Consider the following 24,590-nt stretch of genomic DNA (forward strand, 5'->3'; position numbering starts at 1 on the left):
TGATCAGCTATATTTAGTGTTTCTCTTTTGTTTAAAAGCAGAGGTTGAGACTGATACTGGAGATAATAAAACAAAAAAAGGTTGTGTGGCACAATGAGGTATGTAAACTCACAAAGGTGTTTCTATGTGAACTAACCACAGCATTGGGACTTTACAGACCTAATCAGTATTCAGCATATCAGCTAAGCTTTTTGTCTTTGTGTCTAATCACAAATACATGTAAAATAAATTTGTTACTCTGATTTTTACTCTCCAGGGTGTTGATCTTGCGTTGAGTGGAGTCAGTGCTGATCTCCCCTTGACACAGGATCGCAGCCCACGTGTCTGTCCTCTGTGTCAGCAGCAGCCAAACCTCCTTTCTCTGCAGATAATTAAAAGTCATTATTCTAACCAATGAATCCAGCTTCATGTGATAAACAAACTCCTTGCTTTGATCCCGTTATTTTCTCAAAAACTGTAAAAATGCAATTTCAGTATCTACCTCCTGTGAAGAACAATGTTTGCTTTGCTTGTGGGTAGCCACTTCCTATAGCACCGTTTAGATATAGGTATCTAGAAAGGAGAATAAAACACTGGACCTGAGGAGAAATACTAGTTGGGGCAAGATACCAGCTCCAGCTCGAAGCCAAATTCAGTTCCAGAGTTGCACACTAACTAGTCCATTGGAGCAAACAGACCATGAATACTTCTTATGTACATTCATGCAGCTTTCTGGGATGGTGGGGAGGTAGGTCATTTGGCTTTTGTCACCAAAAAAAATAATACAGGTAAACCCAATTTCTAGTGAAACTGTGTACCAAGTTCCCTGCATCCTTCAGTGGTGCTGGCAATATACAGTTGCCCCTCAAAAGAAAACTTCAGGAGTTTCAGGATGAGACTTTCATTTGCAAACCTTTGCCTGTTTTTTTGGCAAATGGAAAGAAAAGCAAGAGAAAAACAATCAAAACACCCACTGTACTGAAATTGCATAGTTACGCGTTGTCCTTTCCATGCCGATGAGCATCATTTATGAACTGAATCAATAATGTCAAATCTTTGTCTGTCTGACTTCCTGAAAGGAATGTATTTATTCTCCAGCATCCCCAGTGCCCAGGGCTGGGAGCCCAGCTGGGAGCCCTGCTCCCACACAGCCTGGCGGCCCCCGCCTCTGGGGTGGTAGAACAGAGGAATCTCTGCAGGATTTCCACACAGGGTTGCTTTAGTTCCAGCACCTGGAGCATCATTGCTAGCAAGAGAAAATGAGATATAAATTGGGTAGTTACAGTCCTGACTACTCCTGCCCTCCTCTTGGCGCTTTCTGTGCCGTACCACAGGATTACATCAAGTGGAAAAGGGAAGTAGCTCTGTTGGTTTAAAAATCCTAAGGAAGATTTGCAACAAGAGCAGAAAATAGTAGCAGCAAGGCACAGGTAAGAAATATGTCAGGACCAGTAGTCATGCTGCACAGGGAGGCAGCTGAAACTGTGAGTTAAGCGTAACTCGGATTATGTATGTTTTAAGCACAGGGATTCCAGCATGCAGGCTTAAAAAAAGTCATATTTGAGGAAAATAGAGACACAGACAGTTTTGAATTCCCCTTAGAAGACCTGGGAAAGCGATATAAAGGAATGCATGGACAAACAGTACCTTTATGAAGTGACCAAGTCAGGCAGGAGTTTCAGCGCATCCTTGAAATGCAGCACCTGGCACAGCCGCATCGCGCCGGCAGCGCTCGGCTGTGCTTCAGTGCCAGGAGGGTAGAGACAAGCTGCACCCTGAAACCTGCAATTCCCTTTTTCCTCTGCTCCCATCTTTATGTCACTTGGAAAGGTTAGAGGAAACAAAAATCTGTTTGCTTCTCTTAGTGTCCAGCCACAGTGCTTCCTCACCCAAATGCAGCTCAAGTCCATCCCTCATGATGTGACAGACTCAGCAAGCCTAGAGTGCTCCCCAACAATATTTTTTCCTAGGATGTTCCACCTCTTTTTTTTTTTTCTGTCATTTATTGTCCCAAGTGCACATGATTTGTGCAGGTAACAGCACCAGTTCTCTTTTGGTACAGGATATTTCTCTCTCTGGTGGATTTGCTGGATGTGGAAGTTACTGGGTCTCAGTGAAGTCGCAGGAATCTTCTTCCTTCTTGTGCAGATCCAGCTGCAGGGATCAAGAATCGATCCCCTTATCAGTTTTTAGAGCTTCTGTAATAGCAGCAGAGTAAGGGCAGGAACAGCCCGTGACTCTATAAAATAATATTTCAGAGCAGTAAAAGACTGTTGTAATCAGCTACTGAGCTCTTGCCTCACCTTGACTATATCTTGTTATGCAGCAATTTCTGTCTTAATGTTCTTTAAATGTCAGCTTTTACACCCAAAGAGTGGTATCCCACGTTATCTCCATATTCCCGAAAAAAATGGTTTAGCTGGTTTTCCTGTGGAATCAAGGCACTGGTAGTCACACTGTGTTTGTGCGCACCCTGGTAACATCTGAACTCATTTCCAACCAAATCTGAAAAGAGCTTGAAGAAGGACCATTTAACAAAAGCTGACAGTCAAACAGAGGAGGGACTGTACAAATGCCTGAACTCAGGGGAGGTGCTCTTTGAGTTCCCTTGCCTTAGACCCTAGAGAATTGCTACAGATAAATGTTCACGTCTGTTTGTGCAGCAACCTTTTCCCTCTCCTCCCATCTTTATGTCACTTGGAAAGGTTAGGGGAAACAAAAGTCCTGAAAGCACAAGTCCATAAGCAACCGGGCTTTGGCAATTTCCCTGCTCACAAATCCACTGGATTTATTCCCTAGAAAATAAAAGAACAAACCAACCTGGGAGCATAGGCCAGTGCTCGAAGACCACAGCCTGGTGAGGAGGGAGGGAGGGGGCAGGAGGGGGACGCAGCGCTGCCTGCCACCAGCTACGGCGTGTACGTGGCAGAGTGGGACATCAGCCTCCCCCTGCAAAGAGACACCAGGGTTTGACAGTCAAGGTTTTCCTCCTCCTCCTTTGTTTTTTTCAATTGTCTTCCTTTAATTCTAGAGGAACAGATGCTTCCCCTTCCCTTCTGCAGACTCAGTATTGTCTGTGGGCAGTTTTCTAATGGACCATGAGAATATAATCAAGCTAATGCTCATCTTCCTGTATGGGCTTAATACCATTAGAAGCGGTATTTGCTTTGGTTATGGAGTGAGACAGGCTCTTAAAAATGACAGTGTGCTGCCCCATCCTTCTGACAGTTCTGCTAAATCCTCTAGATTTATTAAGTTCAGCAATTTATTATCTAGAAGCATATTCCAATATTCTGCTTTGAAAATACAAGGCTCATGTTGTTGGACTGAACTAGCATCCAGCTTAAAAGCAATGAAGTACATAAAGATTTAGGTCTACCTGTTTTTAGATTATCTGAGACTGGTTTCCCTAGTAGCACCCTGACCATTAGATACACGCACGTGCAAAACCACACCATTTTCAATTTATAGCTGCAAATAATTTGCATTTCCCCCTCCTCCTGCAGGTGTCACAGCAAGGCAGAAGAAATAAGAGACCCAGCGAACTGCTCACATGTCCCCGGAGCGCTGCCAGCTTCTCAGAAGCCGGGTTCTGCATCGCCAAAACACCACCGTGGTCACCTCTGCCCCACCAGAACGTGCCGCTTCTCCTCGCACAGCCTTTCCCTCCCCTCCCCAAGACCCGAAGAGTCTCCCCGGAGACTGCAGCCCCCTCGGCCGTGCCTTACGCTGGGTGCCCGTGGGGCTGGGGGCCGGTTCTGTGCATGGCGGCCCGAAAGGGTCAGACCTCTCGTCCGCTGTCCGGGAAGCCAAGTCTTTCAACCTGCTCTTAGGCCAAACTCCTCTTGAAACGACAGCTGAGTATGGCCCAAGAAAGGACTGCAGTGTTTAGCCCTCAGAGAAATTTTAAAAATAGCAGTGCCTCAACTAAATTAAGGGTATAAATTAAGCAGTGGCTGTACCATTACAGGTGGAAGCGTGTTAACTCCCTCTTCTCATCGCCCACTGACAATTTATATTGGACCAGGTCCAAGACTCAGATCAGACAAATGTATTTTTACTCTCAATCATTTAAAGCAAGGGAAATCGGTTACAGGGAAAAAAAAAGTAAAAAGAAAAAAAAAAAGTATGTATTTTAGTAAGCATATGGCCATATAAACAGTGTCTGGTTCTTACATGACGTTTATGTGCAATTAAGTTGAAGCACGTCGGTAGTCTTGCAGTAGTCTTCTCACATGCACAGATGCATCCATCAACTTTTGGAGAACCAGGGCCCCAGTTCCTCTTATTAAAGCAACAGAAAGAGGTTTTCCAGAATGCTCTATCGGACACATTTTCAGCTCATCCTTTAGTAAGTCTCCGGGTCTGAATGCTGTTGTCAGCTGCTTGCACTCAAAAGTCTTTGTGTTCAAGCTGCAGAATGTGTAGATTCATGTTACTTTTGCTTTAAAACTGGGAATGTGCAGTATTGTGTTTTCAAAATTCAGAGCTTTATTTCTCAAGTTTTGTAATAACATTGTATCATAGTTTTGTACATAGCTGTCCATTTAAAATTATCTATGTTTGTTGAATCTATAGTGTGATACTGTGCTGAAACATGAATCAAGTGAAGAGCTGGGTACATTTAAGAACTTTGCCTTTATATGGTAATTCACTGTGGCTAGACTAATGTTCAGGCTGAAGCTTATTTTGCTTTGCTTAATAGGACTTGTAATGTCCTTGTAATACTGAAAACTTTGCTGGACTAAGTTAGAAGTTAAACCAAGAATTAAATCACTGGTTTATTTTAACCAAAGCATTGCTATGAGCATATTGAGAATCGGTTAAAAAAAGCAAAGATGACTAGAGAGCAGACGCATGGGCACCTTCAGTTCAGCAGACCCCGCAGAGCAGCACAGCCCCATTGCAGCTGAAGTCCCGTTCCCGGCTGGCAGAAGCAGGCAGAGCCCCACGGTTTCCTGCAGAATCATGTAACCCACCCCAGGTTTGACCTGCAGGACGGTCTCTATCACATTTACAGGTTTTCCCTTTTTTTTTTTCCTCTTTTCCAGTCTCAGAGCACATCACCCAAGCATCATCCTTTTGCTCTTTAATCTAGCTTCTCTGCTCTCAGATTAGACCCCAGGCTACAAAAATCTGCGTATCAGATGTGTTTTCCCAGCAGCTTTTTGACCTCCGTGTTTCCAGCAAAAGCCTGCAGCCCAGGCTAGGAGTGAGCAGTTAGCCTCCTGCTCCCCACCCCGCTGTTATATCAATAGGAACAACATCATTTGGAGATTCAGGACTCATGAACAAACAGGCTTTCTGGGTGTTACGTAGGGAACCTTACCTGCTGATGCCCTGCAAGCTGCTCTCTTCAGATGCTGCAGCGGTTGTCCACTTGTCCACCTGGGTCTTTCAGCTACCCCCATGTCCACCTAGAGAGAGCAGCTCTCTTCACACAGCCAGAGGTTCTATTGCTCTGCGGTCTTACCTTGGCCTTCAAAGAGAGGGTGTTTGGCATTATCTTCCCACTGCCCTCAAGACTTTACAGAGAAATGGGTCATTTTGAGCCACTGCCGGTTCTTTGTTCCATGGTCATCTGTGAAAACTATATTAAATTATCTATACAATCACATCCCAATAAGCAGGCTGAAGCATAGCATTTATAATTTATTACTCCAGAGCAGCTCTGTTTCCATTACAGTGATTTTCTAAGAAGAACAGGGGAACAGAATCAGAGCAGGTCATAGAATGATGTTCAACTGGGATGTGCAGTTTTGTTGCATTTGTGACCTTGAAATAAAGCTCATGATCCTGAAGATTTTTCAGTGGTTGCAAGGCCAAATTAACTGCTGGTAAAAACATCACTTGCAGCTATTTCAAAAGGTCTGTGGTCATTGAAGCCAAAAGCGAGTTTGGACCTCAAAAAAGAATTCATGTGGTATATTACAGTGACTGCAAATGGAGTCCAGTATGTAAACCAGGCTGTGAACACCACAAGTTTCTAGCTGCCAAATCACTGCATATTCCTTAATTAAGCATTGGCTATATGATAAAAGGAAGCTATGGAAGAAATCAGCAGGAGTCTTTTCCAAGTATTTCACATCAGAATTTAGATATGTTTAATGGGATGGATTTTCAGTGGTTGGGGGGGGGTGGTTTTTTGTTTTTTTTTTATTTCAATACTGAAAATATTTCAAAGTTTAGAATAAAATAAGTACTTGACAAGTTTTCTTTCTCTTGTGGGGATGGGGAAGACCTATGATTCACCAGATTTTGTTCATCAACTTCCTGTATTTTCTACATAGTTTATAAAGCACCTAAGCATGTAATTGTTGTATATGCTTAGTAATAACTACCCATTGTTTTCTCTCAAAGAAACAGAGATGGATAAATGGAGCTATATCTAGTACATGAGCACCACCACAGTGTTGCACTGTACTTAGAGCATGGCTGAAATCTCTGTGTCCAAAATGATGCCAATATCTTTCAGTTTGAGTGTACCATTTGGTCCTCTCCTACATTCAGTAGAGCAGAGGTGGCTGAGAAATACCTTCTGTTCTGGTTAGAAAGAGAGGGGATAAATTGAAATAAAAGAAAAATGCATGAGCCCATTTCAGCAAAATTAACCAGTTTTCAGTCTGTCTAAACATAAAGCCTGGACCTACAGCTTCATATTTCTGGGGTTTTTGTACACAGTGGTCAACTGAGTAAAACATACAAGCTTACCAATGCTAAAATTCAGCATTGTACCAATCGAGCTCGGTCTATGTGGTAATAGTCACAGCCATGAAATATGGGTGAACATGTTAGTCATGGGGTTATATTCACCTAACGTATCTGAAATACAGTCGTGAACCAACTCCACCAGAACCACGTTTTGTTTGGTCACCTTACAATCAAGCTGTGGGCAGGATATGAAAAACAGCTTTGCCATGTCTAGAAGCCTGACTACAGAGGGTTTAAAACGGGGCAGTGATAGTGACGGGACCTCTCTAGGTGTTTGCAATTACTACACAGTGACAATCTTGCAGAATAACCACCTTGTTTGCAGGACTTGCAATGGCAATGCAGGTCCATAATACAGAAAAAGGTTTCTGATTCCTTTGTGTAGAGCAGGTACCAGACCTTAAATACCAGTGGAGAATTTGATCACTGCAATTTGATCACATATTCACCACCGTAAGTGTAACTCACTCTTTCATCCATTCTATGCTAGCATTTAATTCACATTAGGGACTCTCTAACACTGTCTTTGCTGTGGCATGAACAATTCTTGCAAGAACTGTGTGTGACAATTCATAGAGAGCCAGGTGTCAGTAGGAATTAGCAGGAGCTCTGGTCTTCCCTAATGGAGACTTTAAGCAGATTCCACTTACATTACTCAAAGTCAGAAGACAAGAATCACACTGTGACAGTCAGCTCCTATCAAGTCAGTTTAGATACACTCCCAGCCTGTCAAAGTAGGTTTTTTCTAGGATCAGCAGTCTTTGCTGATGACACCTACATTATGGTTACGGTTGGTTTGCCCTGCTCTGGGCATGCAGAACCTGATGTGTTTGTTTAGTACTTATGCAGCTTCATACAACATAATCTGCAATGAGTTTAGTCATGAATTGGTGACAATTAATTACCAAATCCATCAGTCAGAATAGATGCAGAAAGTCAGAGCTGCCACAGAGAGATAAGGTTTGCCCAAAGAAGAAGCAGCATAGACAAAAAGGGTAACAGATCTATGATGTGTGCCGCTGTGATCCTTTGAAACCCACAACTTGATATTGTAATCTAAACGAAACGCCTAATAGCACACAACTTCCAGGAGTGATCCTTGGAGGCCAACAGACTTTTTCTATACACTTTGCCATGTTTTGTAATCTCCATTCTTTAAGGTTTTCACAGCTCAATTAGACAAAACCATAGCTGAGCTGATCTATAGTGGTGGTGATAGTCCCCTGAAGGGGAGCTTGGACAAGACCATTTCCAGGGTCGCTCCCAACCAACATTTCTATGATTCTCTGTTCAGCAAGAACCAGATACAAGAGAAGCAGAGCAGTTCAGAAAAGATAGGAGTAGTAGGAGTCCAGAAATGCTTTCAGGTCTATATGTTAATCCTTTTTGGTGAGCCAGTATCATACACACAGAAGAATATGCCCTGAGAGTAATGACTGCATTCACCATAGTAGCAGTCTGCAAACCCATCCTGAATCACAGACAAATGGTTTGCTTTTCTAAAATACCTCCTTAATTGGAGAGACCCCAGGGAGAACAGGAGGACAGAAGGGTTTTTCTCCTTCCAGGTACGTTCAACTGCTCTACTTCACTTGTAGAGTTCTAGAGGGCAGAGGAGAGACCCTGACCTCCACAAGGCATGTTCTGTGACACATACAGCTGCCTGCAGAGGTCTGGGTGCAGACCACAGCATAACCGCATGTAGATCAAATGACAGCCAACATGGTAATCTCTTCCAAACCATGACGCATCCCAAACCTAGCAAACACCTAAAGATTAAAGCTATTATATCCTGTCATTAATCCCTTCAGCTATACAAGCCCCAATTAAAGTAACTGTCAAAATTCCTTTCCATTTTGAAGAGTTCATCCATACTTTCTACAAACCCCTCCGTTAGTCCTGCAGGCCACCTTATCCCAGCCTCCTACCTTTCACAGCCCACCGCCGTACTCTACATAGACCTTCACATGGTTCCTTGGTTGAACTGCCTCACCGCCAGAGGCAGTTCCAGAGTGAAAAGTGAGCATTTTTACTTTGTTTCCAACTGTTTCCAGCTTTTTGATATGAGAAAATGGAGGTACAGCATTAGCTGGATCTTAATGAGGGAGAGGTGGGTAACTTGCTAGATTGCAAAGACTAAACAGATTTTTGACTGCTGGAGCACTGAAATGAAATGCCAGGGACTTGGGCTACTTATTTTCTGCCACTGGCTTCCTGAGTGGCTGTGGGCAAGCCATTTCTCTGTGCCTCAGTTCCCACATCTGTAAAATGGGGACAATGGTATCCTTTGAAACACTTTGACAACTATAGATGAAAAATACCACAAAGGAAATACTGTTAGTAATAAGCAAAAAAAGAAAAAAAAAAATCTCCTCTTTTTTCTGACATCGTAACACGTGTTTGCAGCCATATTAGAGTCAAAACAAAAGGACGAGGGTAACTTCCAAAGAGTTGCTGTTCCCCTAAGACCTTTCTGAACCCAGATTGCAGAAAACCCTTGGGGACCCCTAGGAATGTATCTGAAAGGAAGAGGGTGACCCTTATAGCAACAAGATTATTTGTGCAAGAAAGGATTAAGATCTCTAATTTCTTCTACTTCTTATTCTTATCCTTGTAAGAATCATAAACATCAAGAATAAATTACACCTGTTGAAAAGTCAGCAGCGAAGAATATCACACTGGGAGCCTCCTAATGCAAGCAGGTCCCTGAATCCAAACCATAGCAAGTGTAGCCCATTTGGAGGTAACGATCAATAGCTTTGTACTAGTTAGGGACCATCTATCTGCATAATCAAGTGACTAACCCTGTCCCTGGTTGGGTTATACATCCTGTAGCTCACTTCCAGCTATTTGGTAAGCAGAACATCTTACCCTCAAAAATATCTTGCATTGCAGATATTGACTCTTGTGCTTACACTTTTGATGGTTACCTTGAGAGTGTATGGGGCACAGTTTTTAAACAACTTCCCCCTCTCCAAAAAACACTTTAGGAATAGCACGCAAGGGGAAATACCAGGTTTTCTGAAGCATTCATTGAAATCCCTGTTTCCAGCATAATAATGACCAATAAATGAACTTCCAGCTACGAAGAAAATCAAGTTTATAAAAATAACATAGCCCTATATCAGCCCATCAGCAACACTAGAAATGAAAAAATGAGAGTGCTTACATAGCCCAAGACACAGAGATAAGCTGTTTTTTGGATCTAACTTAAAAATCTACACCCTATGCCATCAAAATACAACTTCTCTTCTTAGGCTAATGAGAAGTGTGCCTATTTTTAGCGTGTCAGTAAGCAGACAGAAATGAAAGCCTGTATTGTGGCAGTCCTCAAACATCAGCAGCTTTCCCAATAAAACAAAAGGTAGAGTAGCAGAGCACTGAAAACAGCTTCACAGTTAATTGCAAGTTAATTGATTTCAACTCGATCATCAGAGTTGGACTGGTGTATTGAGTCAATCTCCGTTTTCTGCCCTGCCTAAATGGTGCTAGCCAATTACTGAGCTTTTGGAGCTTTCTGCAGTATGTTAGTCCTTATCTGGTTGCATTCAGATGTGTATGTATATGTGTATATATTTACTAGAGGTGGATTTTTGCACTTTGTAAGGAGAAATTTGATGCAGAGATTTTTTTTTAAATATACCCGCAAGCTCATTTGAACAGTATCAGCAATGTAAGTTACAGCTGCCTTGAAGTTATACCAAAGCTTTAATCTTCCTAAGAGCATGGATTTCTCTACATAGTCTCAAAAGTATAATCTTTGGAGGTACATTATTATAAGCCTATTTATCATTCAAAGCATATTAGCTGTTTCTTGTGTAGTATTGCTTGTTTATTAGGATTTTCAAAAACAAGACTTTCCTTTACACAAACCCTGTAGCAATTTAGATGAGCACTCTGATTAAAAAAAAATGAGCTTCCTAATTAATTATCTTCTACTGATTCCTCCAATAGCTTAATTAAAATAAACAAGTAGCAGAATTTTAACACGATTATTTCTAATAAGATTTTTTTTTAATCCGCTCATTTTACTCCTAATATTTCTAGCAGAAAGTGGCTTATTTCTCATTAGGCTCTTTCATAGTGCTGAATCCCTCACTTGTCCTGCTAGGGTAATTACAGACATTTGTACAAGTTTAGCACAAAGATTGTAAAGTCCTAAAGGGGATACATTAAGTTGTTTACATAAATTAAATGTAAGCCTGCTTTACCTTTGGGGAAGTGTTAGTGCTTATTTGTGCAAAAAAAATTTATGGAAACCAACAAAAAATTAATTTAAGTAAACAGCAAATACAGTTAATACTCATTTTCTATTACAGGCCTTTGGCTTAGCTATTTTAACTGTTTCCATTTTGTATGTAAATCAAGTGTTATTTTCTGGTTGATTTAACATTTAATGTTTTCAACGTAAGTCACTCCTACTAAATTAAGATTAAAAACACAGATCAAAAGTTTTATTGCTTTCTTTTGCCTTGGATCCACTGCTTCACAATTTTACTGAGGCTGTTGTAAGAGGTGGACACTATCATCAGTATGAACTGCTAGGTTTCAAAGACAAACTGTTTCAAATTATAGGATATGCTTTAGAGCTCTACTATGGACTAGAGATGCATCAATTGTAGAGTTTAATGCAGCTCCCTTAAAGAGTTTTGTCTGAGTCATTACTTAAAATTGCTGTGTCAGGAGAAAAATGGTCATTCATAAGTATTAATCTAGTCCTTTGGGAACATAAACATGGTGTATACACCAAATAAGTCTCTGATCCTGCACTAAAAATAAAAATGAAAGTACCCAGCCAGTTAACTCCATTAAAGCTGCTGATGCTACTAATGCATGTTTTGTTAAAGACTTGTATAAGGGCTAGGATGAGGGGGGTCTTTGTTTCTCTCTACACACAGTCCCTAAAAAGGCTGCATCTACTGTGTCTTTTCTGGAGGGTGATAGTTTGCTCGTTGCTCCCCATTTAGCTCGTGGTGTTTCTACAGTTGTTGATGACCATTGCTATAGAAGTTAGCTAAAGAGAGAAATCACAAAGCAACTACAGCTACCGAGATTAAGTGTCCCAGGACACTGTTCATCCACAGGAGATGTAAGTGTTTGCAAAAGAAAGGTTTTCTCAGTCAAGCAAACAAAACCAAGTCCTGAGCCAGCAAGCGTGCTACTAACTTAGGTAAGGTCCACTTCCAAGTTTAAAATTGGGCATACATACAAGATGGGCACTTCCACATAGCCTTTTGCAAGAGGCTGTGGGAGAAACTGTATAGTCTCGGGACAAATGTAAAGATTTGTCCTAGGTGAAAATTTGGTTGAAGGGCAAAATAAGACCATCTTACTCATTTTAATGCTTATCAGTCATTTCCCTGTGTGGTCACAGGTCCCTAAGCAGCTCAGCCTGAGTTCTCCTCAGCTGTAGCTTGTTTAATTTATTAGGCTATTTTGAGAGTTTCTCTCAAAATCCCCACCCTTCTGCACTCAAGGTAAGTTGTGGTAACATGGTTTCTTAGGAACAAGTGTCTGTGTCCCTGCTGTTTGAGAAGTCCCCTCTGCAGAGCACCTGTAGTAACTTCTGTAGGAGGCATCCATTTACCCCATCAAAAGAAAAATCCTACAGAATGGCTGAGCAACAAGGGGAAAAAAGCAACCAGGTAGAGATCTATTATGCTGATAGCATTTGCTTTTCCTTTCTCTGTTACAAGAAGGCAGAAGGATCAAGGGAAGTCAAAAAGGAGCCTTATGGCCAGCAGTACTGCTTTGCTCCTGACTCACACAGATTAAACCACCATGAAATGTCACTTGTAAAGCAGATCGATAGAAATATTTCTGCCATTTACCTTAATGGGAAACTGGTTTGGGTTTGCGTGGCAGGGTTTTGGTAGCAGGAGAGGGGCTGCAGGGGTGGCTCCTGTGAGAAGCTGCTAGAAGCTTCCCCGGCTCCGAGTTGGACCTACCTCTGGCCAAGGCCAATCCCATCAGCGAGGGTGGTAGCGCCTCTGGGAGAACAGTTCTAAGAAGGGGAACCTGCAGCAGCGGGAGGAGAGTGAAATGTGAGAGAAACCCCTGTGCAGATACTGAGGTCGGTGAAGGAGGAGGGGAGGAGGTGCGCCGGAGGAGGGGATGCCCCTGCGGCCCGTGGTGAGACGGCAGGCTGTCCCCCCCCAGCCCATGGAGGGGAGCGGGGGAACAGATGCCCACCTGCAGCCCGGGGAGAGGGGAGCCCATGCCGGAGCAGGGGGATGCCCCCAAGATGGCTGGGACTTCATGGAAAAGCCTGCACTGGAGCAGTGTGTGCCTGAAGGACTGCAGCCCGTGGAAGGGACCCATGCTGGAGCAGTTCATGGAGAATGTCTCCCATGAGAGGGACCCCACACTGGAGCAGGGAAGAGTGTGAGGAGCCCTCCCCCTGAGGAGGAAGGAGCGGCAGAGACAATGTCTGACAAACTGACCCCCATTCCCCGTCCCCCTGCGCCACTGAGGGGGAGAGGAGGTAGAGAAAACTGCGAGTGGAGTTTAGCTGGGAAGGAGGGAGGGGTAGGGGAAGCTGTTTTAAGATTTGGTTTTACTTCTCATTATCCTTGTTTTGATTTGATTGGTAGTAAATTAAATTGATTTTGTTTTTTCCCCAAGCTGAGTGTCTTTTGCCCCTGACCATAAGTGGTGAGTGATCCCTCCCTGTCCTTGTCTTGACCCACGAGGCTTTCAGTGTATTTTGTCCTCCTCATCCCACCGGGGGGCGGGGAGGGGGAAGGGAAGGAGTGAGTGAGCAGCTTCATGGTGCTTTGTTGCCAGCTGGGCTTAAACCACGACAGAAAGTCACTGTTATTTTTCCTTTTCTGGTAGTTAGCAGTAGCCAGCAGTTGTGAGGAATTTTGCTAATCCATGCACTTCCTTGTTGTATTGTAGAGCAGGAAAATGGGACCGGGGCAAGCCATGGAGAACGTGCTACCAAGCATGCAGTGCCCAAATCACCACAAAACAGTGTCCAGAAGATCTGTTCAAAAGGTGAACAAATGCATTCAAGTTGATATGGAATTGGAAGAGGAAAGCCCCGGTGCAGACCTGAGCCTTTCTCCAACAACTGGCCTTTCCAGGAAGGCGCAGCAGTCTCCAGGGAACACGTCACCTTCCCAGCGAGGTGTTTCCTCGCCCTCCCAAGGACGGTCTGCCATGCCACCACTACTGCCAACCCCTGCACCACTACCCTCTGGGTGTAAGGTGCCTCCTCCACCCCTCCCCGTGCCTGGCGTAAATGCCCCGTCACTCCCACCTCCCCAGCCGTGCAGTAATCCCGAGTGCAGTCATCTTACCTGTGGATACGGGAGGCAGCCCCACCCTAAGAAGATGCCGACATTGAAGATGAAGGTGTTTCACTGGCAGAAGCTCCCCTCCGACGTAGCAAGACGTACGTGCGTGTTCGTGACACCGGGGTAATCGGTTCGTTTACTTCACATCCAAACAAAAATGCTAATGTCGGGGGGGCTAGGCCTTGACTCAGTAAGTCAGGTCACACAGGTGGTCCCATTGTCCGCTCTCATCCTACAAAAAATTAGTAATCACAAATAAATATGGAAAGCCAGGCCTTCACCAATAAATGGAGGAAATAGTAGTTTGGGAAAAGCACTGAACTGAGGCTCTGTGGCTGCTAAAATTATCTTCTCTTAATCTCTTAGTCTCTATTCGTTACTTGTGAAGTGATGTTGTGAGTCTGCATTAATTAAGGTTTGCAAAATGCTCTGAGTGTGCTGAGTGGAAAGATCTGTTGAACGGTCATGCTTTGTGGTTCTTCCTAATGAACTCCTGACACATCACCAGTGTCTTCTCAGCTGAAACTTTTACCTTTTTTTTTTTTTTTTTCTTGCACAGCCAGAAGATGCATCAGCCAAGATCTGAGGCTGAAAACTCTTGTCAATATGGCTGGGCAACATGTACCCTCAGGGTAGGGTGTAGCCTCCAACTTCATTTCATAGTGACCACAGCCATGTGATTTGTGTGGGGTTTTTTTCCCGTCACACAAAATAACACTAAGGTCTATGGTTAACATGTGGCCTGCCAAAGCGGTTTGCAAGTCCTGTTCAACCTTCAGCAAGGAGACTATGAATACATTTCCATTTTTGCTGCAGCTTTTAATACTCAGTCGACACAACACAGATCTTGTAGTTGTTCTCCATTGTGCTTATCACCAAGAAAAGTGGACAGCAGGGGGTAAGAACTTGCTGCTATGATAAAATACATAAACAAGCATGTAAAAACCAGTTTGAGCCACAGTCTGCCTTCCTGGGCAGAGATACAAATTCAGATTCATCCACAATGTCTTCAGTGCCACTGTTGCAATCTCTCCTAAGGAAAAAGGTGAGATCCTTTGTTAAAGATTCCAGTGTTGTAGACAAGTTCATGTTTCAAAGTGCCATGTGTTATTCAGATGGCTCCTGATGATTCTGGTCATAATGCTGGGCTTGGGAGTCCTTATCTCTTGCAAAGAGAGATGATTACCTAATTGGATGCAACATCCCCTGTTTGGGCACCACAATTCTGCAATGTGTAGCCAGTCAGCAATAGCCAGAAGAATTTCGAGCAGCCCATTAAGTTCATCTGCTGCCTTCAGTTCGGTGAATCAAATGTGGCAGTAGTTTTCCAGGTTTGATTAGCCTTCAGGATGCTGTCTGTGGGAGCTGCCACTCTTAAATAATTAACATTTGTCCAGGACTAATGAGTGTCATATTTCATTCATCCTCTAAAGTGTTTTCCCTTCCACAAATCACACTGCCTTGAAAGTGCTCCTCTACCTTTGTGGTCCATCTTGAAGTGTTTTTCTCTTCCAGAAAGTCGCTCCATGTGGGCCATGATGCCAAACAGCAGCAGGGAGCTTGTAGAGCCTGACTACACAAGCTTGGAGCTACTTTTCTCTGTCCCGCCAACAGCACCTAAGGAGAAAATGGGGCCAAAAATAAAGAAAGCAAAAGAGGTACTTGGACTGCTTGCTTTTTGTAGAGCCTGGCAAAATTCTTGGAAGAGAAAAGCTTATTCACTCTTTACTGTTGTCAATCATTTATAACAAGAATGTTTGAAATATTTTTATAACCATTGCCTAAGATTACCTAAAAAAAGCACGGGAGAAGTGTAGAATTAAACATGTTGAAGTAACTGCTGAGGGAGAGGTCTTCATCTGAGAGGGGAAGACATGGGCATTTCAGTATTAATTCTTATAAATTGGAATATTCTAGACAAATCAATTCCCTTCTCTATGCCTTTGCCTCTCTCTTTTTAAAATAGAACTAATGACCTGTACCATTGTAATTACTCTAAGTTTGATCAATGAAGATTGTTGATAATGTTATTACCAGAGAAGAATGAATCTCACCCAACAAACAAACAAAAGCTCTAAAATTTCCATTAAAATAAAGGTAAATTTATTTCTAGCTAACTACTTTTTTTTCTTTTCACAGATCACTTTCATAGATCCAAAGAAAAGCTTCCTTCTGAGTATAGTTCTGAAGCAATTTAAGTGGTAAGATTTGGAGAGTACTGTCTGAATTACTTATTTGATGTGTCTATGTGTTTATTCAGACATTAAATGAAATAAATGTAGCAGAAATACTTTACAACTAGTATCTGTCTTTAGAAAGGAGTCAACTTCTTTTTCTTTTCTTTTTTTTTTTTAAACTAATGAGATGTGGCAGTCTCTTTCCAGACAATTAATATCATGTCTCACACTGGTATTAAACCTAAAATGGACCACTAATTCCTAAAGAGACAATATTCATAAATAACAGCAAAATCATGTGGAAACATATTTTTGTTTGGTTTTATTGACATAAATATCAACAGCTGGCAGCAACCATCAGTGAAGATTCCTGACTGGAAGTCTCGGGTTACTTAATTGATTTTAAAGACACATCTCCAAGGGTTCAGATCCAAAATTGTATATAGATTTTATTTGCAGTTTTTCTATAAATAGGAAACAGTTTCTATAATTAAATAACAGGAAATTTACCAAGCCACAGTCTTCACAGGGAGGGGAAAAAAACAAATGAAAGGGATATGTATTAGTTTTTGGCAAAATATCTTTACTCTTAGATTTCCTGAAACTATTGCAGGATGAAGATGGATGTTCTGCTGTGTCCCTGCCTTTTGTGCAATGGCCCATGTTACAAGGGCTTCGAAAAGCAACTCAGCTTAGAAGTTCCTTTGTGTTAAGAATAAATCAGAATCAGTCAGAGGGATTTTTTTTTTAAGAATATTTTATTCTTTTTCCATTGCAAACTGCTTTTCAGTGGGGAAGAGCTGTGCATAGCCTAATCCGGTTGCTGTTTCCTCTCTCTGCGTGATTCCCTGGGCAGTGGCGAAGCTCTCCTGAGAGCAGCTAGTGACCGTGGGATCAAAGAGTTGAGCCCTGCTTGCACTCGTGAGGGATGAGGCTGCTCTGCAGCCGGGTGCTGCCTCTATTGGCACTGGTGGCTGCAGGGAGCCGAGCTCTCCAGAGCCCAAACCAGAGCAGTCTGGACTCGTTTCAAAGACATGTTGTCTGCCAAAGTTTCAGGCAAGGGTTTTGGGCAAAACCTTCTGGGATCTTTATAAATACTCAGCAGGAGGAGAGCCATTGGTTTTAGCCCTGGCTTTGCTGCAAGCAGTGGAGGAATCCAAAAGTAAATCTCTTCCTAGTGACACTGGACAGCCACAGAAAAAGGAGGGCCTTCGTGGTTTGTTGCGTAAAGATGAACAAAGCTCAGAAAGCACATCTAAATTATGAGGAATATTGCTTTAGGCTTAAAAAAAAAAAAAAAAAAGCTTTGCTTTTTCATATCTCCACTGTACTTCTGAGGACTAAGATCCAAAATGTAATGGGAGCCAAGCATAGTAAGTTACTTCATTTACTCCTGTAGTGCTAGCTGAGAGGTTGGGGTGTCTTCTGTTTGTCATGTCACTCCTCCCTGTGCCATTGCTCCACAGCACTTCTCTCTTTCCTACAGCTCCAATGAAGAGATTGTTGACATGATTCAGAAAGGGGATAGATCCAAGCTGGATGCTGAGATACTGAAGCAGCTACTTAAACTGCTGCCTGAAGACCATGAGGTATTAAGTGTGTTATTCTGATGGAGTTCAGTGTGTTTTGTGCTCAGCTTTAAACACTTGCACTGCTAAAGCAAGAAGTTATGACTGGATCCCATATCCTCCTGCACCATCTCAGTCAATGAACTCCAAGGTAGAGCGGTGGGAAGTCTGCCCCAGCAACGGTCTGGCCTCCTCGCACAGACATTAGGCAACAGCACACTGGGAGACTCAGCACAGGTGCAGACTAAGTGCTGCTCTCTGTTCCCGTTTTTTTAATTAGATGGATGAAGTACATTAGCATTTGTGGACTTAGGTGAATAAAGAGCCTTTCAGAGCAGGTTGCAATGAGGAGAAAGGGAAAGGACCCATCTTTTTAAAGGGGTTGCAGGACTTCTATGCACTATAGCTTGCTGAATCCTTGCCTATGGATCAGGGATTCATCCTACAAGACGTTATACGAATGCAGATGACCTTCCAGTAAAAACAAAACCTACGCATTTGCCCTTACAAACCAGTTCATACATGGAATTTATTGTTCAGCTGCCTCAGTCCCATTGCCTGTGCTCCCAGCAAGTTCAGAAAAGCCCATTTCATACCTGTAAGAAGCTATGGGCAGCCACAATATCTGTGTGGTTATTTTACTGTTTTATTCCCTGTTAGATAAATAGCCTGAAATCTTTCAAAGAAGAAAAATCAGAACTAGCAAATGCAGATCAGTTTTATCTCCATCTCTTCGAAGTTCCTAGGTAAGCAAAATTCTTCTTGTCTTCAACCCATTAGTGTGGTTCTTATAAGATTTGTCCATAAGAATTAAGGTCTCTGTTTCCTATGCTAGAGCAATGTTCCTCATATTCAGTCTTCAGGATAAATCATCTGACTACTATTTGTAGAGCTGGTTTGAGAAACTTTTCCTTGCCAAAGGCTGAAAAGGCTTTCAGACACCTTTGGCAAACTACAGTTAAATTAACCTTGGTATGAGAAAACTCTTGACTGTTGTACAGCTACTATCTGTGTGGCATGAAGTTGCAGACTGAATCCTGTCACCAGGCTGCTGATTCACTCCAGCCCTGGCTTAGAGATTCCAGTCTACCAAAGAGTGCCCACAAAACCGTGAATGAATCACAGCAGTGCCTGTGCTTTCACCACCTCCCTCATTTTTACGAAGTCAGATGAGGTGCATGCAGAGAAGTCTTTATGCTGTTCATAAAAATATGGTGATATGTTGTAATTCATAGCAACAACTCTCCATAAATCTGATCAGTTGCCATGCCACAAACAGAAACACTTTTCTGAAAATGTCATGGTGAAAATATGCCTTTTCATTTTCTCAAACTTACAGCTAGCTTTAAAAGTACTTCAGAAAACGTTTTCATGGCTCTTCCACAACATTAATCCATGGTGAGGCATAAATATCATTAAAGGACATCAATGCAAAAATATTTCTAATTTCTGTTTGGGAAGTTGAAAGGAAGAACAAAAGTCCTGGCTAGTGTTGCCCAGGAATTATAAAAAATTATGGCCTCATGCAAGGAAGTCACTGCCAGATGTCAGTGCAACATTGCTTTCTGAAAGAGGAGATGATAATTGTTTCTAGGGCATCTTTGGAAATATCTAAGTGTTTGATTTATTTATAATCCAGTTCTCATGTCAGAGCATTAAAGAGCATGTAACAATGCTGGTACTGCACATTGCCTAAAATGGGTGATTCCCTTGCTGAACACAAGTCAATTAATCAGGCCTGTGGGGATTGTTTTTGTGGTATTTGTTGGGGTTTTTTTCCACTGACTTCTTTTAGCTACCAGTTGCGGATTGAATGTATGCTGATTTGTGAGGAAACAACGGTTCTGCTGGAGTGTCTGTGGCCAAAAGCACGAGCTATCAGGACAGCCTGTGAAAGTAAGTACATCAGTGCTGTGTCTATGCCCAGGCTCAGTCATAGGAAGCCTCTCTTCTACTTGAATAGCGTCAGTGGTAACATATGCCATAATCTAATCAAAATTAATCTTTTAATTGCTGAATATGTAGCAAATGTCAAAACGATTCTGTAGAGTCCTGCTTCCAGAATTCGTTCCGCAGAACTACGTTTTGTGCTGTCCTGCTCTGAAGTGGAGCTTCTGTTGACATGAATAACACAAACCTCTCTCCTGTCAGTGGTTCTGCAGAGACGAAGAAAATTTCCTTTATGTCAATGCCAGATTCTGTTTGAATAGAGGTTAAATTTTTGTGCACAGTGGAGATTTTTGTCCATAACAATGAATCAGTTCCAGTTTTTCATCTAGTGCACACTGGTTGCAGTCCAACTTAGCTCTGTGGTGGAGCAGGCCACAGTGACATACCAGAATCTGGTTTGGCTTCCAAAACAGATGTCCCAGATGATGTTCACCAGTGTTTCAGCAACTCCCTTCACACGAAATTAGCCTTGGTTTTAGTTTTAGCTCTTTCTTGAAGTTGATCTTGGATTCTACCAATTAGTTCAATAGTTTTAGAGAGTCATTGACCTCCTGTTGAAGAGTTAAACTGCAAAACTTTTGTTTATGTTTGCACATAAAACTTGGCTATACCTGGCTGTCTGATGTCAGTGCTATCATTACTCTTTACTGTGTTGCAATCAACAGCTCTGCAGTCCCACCCGTCCACCCTCCATCCCATTGCGTGGGTCAGCATTTCTGTTCTAGTTCTGCCAAAAACTTTATTCTTACCCCAGATTCTTCTGCTAAAATGCACAGCTTCCGGTTATCACTCCCACTAACGATGATAACAAGGCAAAAAGCCCTTTGCTTTTCTTAACCTAGAATAATTATGTGCTGGAAATGGGGGCTATAAACTTTCACTAGTTTATACACTTTCTCATATGTGGTTCTCCTTCATAAGCGGCTGCAGGGATGACACATCTATACTCCCAACTTGATGGCAAAACTAGTTTTCCATCTATTTGTAGAGAAGAGACCATAACAAAAACTTACTCATTCCACTTCCATTCAGCTGATTTATTTCTGTACTGGTATATTTCCAAATCCGTAAATATGGCTTGACACAATCTTGGATGAGAATTTTGTTACCCCCCACTGTCAAACCTAAGGAAAATCCTATTTCAGATCACTTAATTTAGTTTATTAAAAATCTCTCTCTTTTTATTCTTCAGCACTTCTTACCAGTCACCGACTGCCAGTTTTCTGCCAATTGATTCTTAAAGTTGGAAACTTTCTGAACTATGTAAGTAAACTGATTTCTTTAATTGCTCTGTTTCTAAAGATAACAGAAAATACAAATGCAAGACTTGGAAACTTGGAAGGAACTTTTTTCTGTATCTTCTAGGGGCGACACACTGGAGATGCTGGAGGTTTTAAAATTAGTGCCTTGCTCAGACTAACAGAAACAAAAGCAAACCAAAACCACATCACTCTGCTTCACCATATTTTGGAGGTACAACAAAACTGTGAAATTATTTCTGCATGCATTATTCTCAAATATTCATTCCCCAGAAACCAAGGGGCTTTGACCTCTGTAGCACCCCACTGTAGGTGTCTGGAGAGTGAGCCTCTGTGCCTGAAATACGATGAAAACTTTTCCACCGCTCTCTGTGCAGACGGGATCAAATCCATGTGCAGTAATGTTTAGAGATTTAACACTAGGTTTCCTTTCTCAAGTTTGTTTAACATATCTCCTTGCTGTTTTCTTTCTCTTCTTCTCCAACTGCTCTCTTGTGTTGACACGTCTCCCAAATGCATCTGTCAAATGAAATTAATTTTAGTGGTATGAAGACAAAATCTCAGGTCAGTTTGCGCACTGTGGCAGCACGTGGGATGTAAGCCTGAGCAGTTGAAAGAGCCTTTTGCTTTCTTTTTAACTCCCTATGGGTACCAACATGAGACAAAGAATGAACGAGACTAAATTTACCCCTACGCTTATAAGAATGAAAACTGAAGTGTTAATTTTTCAGTCCTGATGTTGTCCAGCTGAAAAACTTACATACTCTTTGACTGACTGTGCAAGGTAACCATTTTTCTCTTCAATTTTAGGAGGTCGAAAAAACCCACACAGATCTGCTGCAGCTTCCCAGGGATCTTGACTTTGTTTCCAAGGCAGCAGGGTAAGACATTATTGTTTGTTTTTGTCATGTATGAATTGCCAACCTCTTTAAAGCCAACAAGGAGCTGAGTCATTTTATGGTGGTGTAATAAGGTCACAGGACTTCTCTGCCATGGGAGAGAGAGGTTCCCTTCTAACACCAAACATTGTTAAGATTTAGAAATCAACCTGGTTAAGACTTTTTATGTGGAGCTCAGTGTGATTTTTCTTTCGGATGATCCAGTAAAACTGTGTAAATAGTGAACTACTTCATTTTGAAGGACTGGATTCTTCTTCCACCACTACTACTTTCTATTCCAATAGAACTCTTCTATTCTATTGCAATAGAAACATATCTTCCCTGAAATTTCTGTGATATTCATGTACAAGCCCATCAGGAGGTACATGTGCAGAGCTGGTGTAAGGAGGGAATGATTGGGGTGATTTACTGGCAATTGAGGGACCTCAGGAGTCCCTGAGTTGAGTATCAGCACAAGTTTCTAACGTATGTGGGTATCAAAAAAAAACCTGTTTCTGCAGACTTTCCCACATGTGCCTGAAAGGCTCATGAGTCTAACACCAGCACTTTCTGTTTAGCTGAGAAGAATCACATGGAGATATGTTGAATTACACTAATCTGAATCCATATTTATAGCAACGGCATTAACATTTTTTAATCCTGTTATGAATTAAGAGGAACCTTGCAGTGGTTTACGTTTCCTTGTAGCTACAAGCAGGGGTAACTTTTAAATCTGGAGATGGATTGACATTTAAGTAGCTGCTAAATAATTAAAAGAAAATATTTTTTATTCAGTAATGCCACAGAAAATATTATGGCTTTTGCGAGTTATATCTGTGCAGAATTTAATTTGGATGTTGTTTTGAAACATTAATTTCTTTTTAAGTTGCGTCATAATAGAAATACTTTTGTTACCTGAAACTAAATCTTGCTGGTCAATGATATAAATGTGCTCTTTTTTATAAAGTAATTGCCCTTTAGTTTAGTCAAACTTTCCAACTTACAGAATTTATTTGCTAATCAACCTGTGGAGAACTGTTTACAATGCAAATCCTGCAAAGGACTCTTCTAATGCTGCTCACATCTGGATACACTGTGAAACACCATGCCAGGTTTTGCTGATTCAGTACTTCTTGCCTGGCACAAAGAGTAGGTCAGAACCATAGAAGATGTTGTTTCGGCAGTGTAACATGTTTGGGTCTCCATGTGAGCTAAATGAACTCTGAGAAGAGATATAATTTTGGACTACAAATAGATTAGGGAGAAAAGGTAAGGAGGGAAAAGAACCAGCTAAGTAAGGACAGTATTGGCACAAGAGAGATGAGGGTGTGTTGCCTATGAATAAAAATAGGCTGGAAATTTTGGAGGAGTTTTTTGAATACTAGAACAGTGAGGTTCTTCCACAATCTACCCAGGGAGGTAGTGAGGGCAAAAGCACAGATTCTTTCTTACATGAGGGTTTGAGCACGTAGAAAAGGATTTATATAGAGAACTACCTGCAAAAGCAGGGTCTGGGTTAGAGAATTAATTCTACATTCATTTGCAGAGATGATACTGTTTATAATAATCTTTTAACTTAATGAAAACAAAACACTCACGCCTTCAATGTACTGTTCCTTTTGTGGGCCTTTCAGAATCCACTTTGATGTTATGCGGGCTGAGGCAAGTGCCAACTTGAAGAAACTGTTGGAAATAGAGAAGCGTTTATTTTTGTCAACAGACGATTTAAAAACACAGCATGCAAAATCTCTTCAAGTAGGTAATGTGGGTGTGACACATTTCCCATCCTTCTTCCTAAACACTTCAAATCTCTCCTCAAAGGCACTGTCATTCAGGTTGCAAATGGACATAGAGCTCTATGGGAAGGGTCAGGACTGCACTCCCACTGCGCCCTGGTGGAAGGAGCATCCAAGATGTTCCTCCACTTCTGTAATGTGGTATTGTGATAAGGAAACAGCTGAGGACCAGTCAGCTTTGCGTGTGGGCAAAAGAAAGGGAGGCCCTAAAAATGAAATGTAGGATGCAACTATAAATGTGTACAGAAATGTGTTTTGTCTCAGTGCTCTTTGGGGAGAAAAAGTGAACAGATTTGCAATATGCTTTTTTTTTTTCCCACATTTCCAATTTGCATATTTCCAAACCTCCTAGCTTTTTCTGTTCTCAAAACAGGGTCACTTAACTAAAGCTAAAAGGCAGAAATCCTGGTGCTGTATCTCCCTTCATCAGTCATGCCAGATTGTGCCAAATTTCCATCTGGTTGTATAGTGAAAGTGGCAACATACAATGAGCTGCTTTGGGCCAAATGAAACCAGGGAAATGCAGATGGTTCAATTAAGAAGAAAATACCACACATTGTGAACAAATCTTAACTGTCAGTTTTTTAAAAACTGACTGCTCTGTGTTAACTGGCTTGAGTGTTCTAGGTAGCTCAGAATATGCTAGTTGTTAATATGCATAAATTGTGTTGCAACCTGTGTCTCAGGGCAGTCTCGATGCTTCAAAGGACCTGCAGAAGGAGTTTGCCACCATTGAAAAGAAAAAGGAAGAACTTGCTGATTATCTTTGTGAAGACCGAAAAAAATTGTCTTTGGAAGATTTATTTAGCACAATGACAACCTTCAGAGAGCTCTTCCTCAAGGCCTTACAGGTGGTTTGCATTTGTGACTGTTTAGAAATAGATTGAGAACTTTTTTTTTTAAGCAAGCAAGAATTCCTTTTTTTTTTTCTTCTACTCCAAGCTGGGCTACCTAAACCTTGGCTGCAGAAG

The 24,590-nt window shown here is 41.9% G+C and overlaps 2 protein-coding genes across 2 annotated transcripts in view; both read left to right on the forward strand.

Moving 5' to 3' along the window:
- The window catches only part of LOC104842042 (inverted formin-2-like), a 22,676-nt gene extending 16,573 nt beyond the window's left edge, over nucleotides 1-6,103 (forward strand). The window contains exons 18-19 of the mRNA XM_010584115.1: nucleotides 39-98; nucleotides 3,486-6,103. Of these exons, the coding sequence (XP_010582417.1) occupies nucleotides 39-97 (59 nt within the window). The 3' untranslated portion in view covers nucleotide 98; nucleotides 3,486-6,103. The remainder of the gene's footprint in view (nucleotides 1-38; nucleotides 99-3,485) is intronic.
- A 7,925-nt stretch (nucleotides 6,104-14,028) lies between these two features.
- The window catches only part of ADSSL1 (adenylosuccinate synthase like 1), a 52,738-nt gene continuing 42,176 nt past the window's right edge, over nucleotides 14,029-24,590 (forward strand). Inside the window, exons 1-10 of the mRNA XM_010584180.1 lie at nucleotides 14,029-14,089; nucleotides 15,507-15,649; nucleotides 16,131-16,192; nucleotides 17,655-17,757; nucleotides 18,397-18,482; nucleotides 19,532-19,632; nucleotides 20,879-20,949; nucleotides 21,756-21,826; nucleotides 23,458-23,578; nucleotides 24,306-24,470. Coding sequence (XP_010582482.1) covers nucleotides 14,029-14,089; nucleotides 15,507-15,649; nucleotides 16,131-16,192; nucleotides 17,655-17,757; nucleotides 18,397-18,482; nucleotides 19,532-19,632; nucleotides 20,879-20,949; nucleotides 21,756-21,826; nucleotides 23,458-23,578; nucleotides 24,306-24,470 — 984 coding nt within the window. The remainder of the gene's footprint in view (nucleotides 14,090-15,506; nucleotides 15,650-16,130; nucleotides 16,193-17,654; nucleotides 17,758-18,396; nucleotides 18,483-19,531; nucleotides 19,633-20,878; nucleotides 20,950-21,755; nucleotides 21,827-23,457; nucleotides 23,579-24,305; nucleotides 24,471-24,590) is intronic.

The sequence above is a fragment of the Haliaeetus leucocephalus genome, unplaced genomic scaffold, assembly GCF_000737465.1.
Source record: "Haliaeetus leucocephalus isolate CR32 unplaced genomic scaffold, Haliaeetus_leucocephalus-4.0 Scaffold944, whole genome shotgun sequence".
Taxonomy (NCBI): Eukaryota; Metazoa; Chordata; class Aves; order Accipitriformes; family Accipitridae; genus Haliaeetus; species Haliaeetus leucocephalus.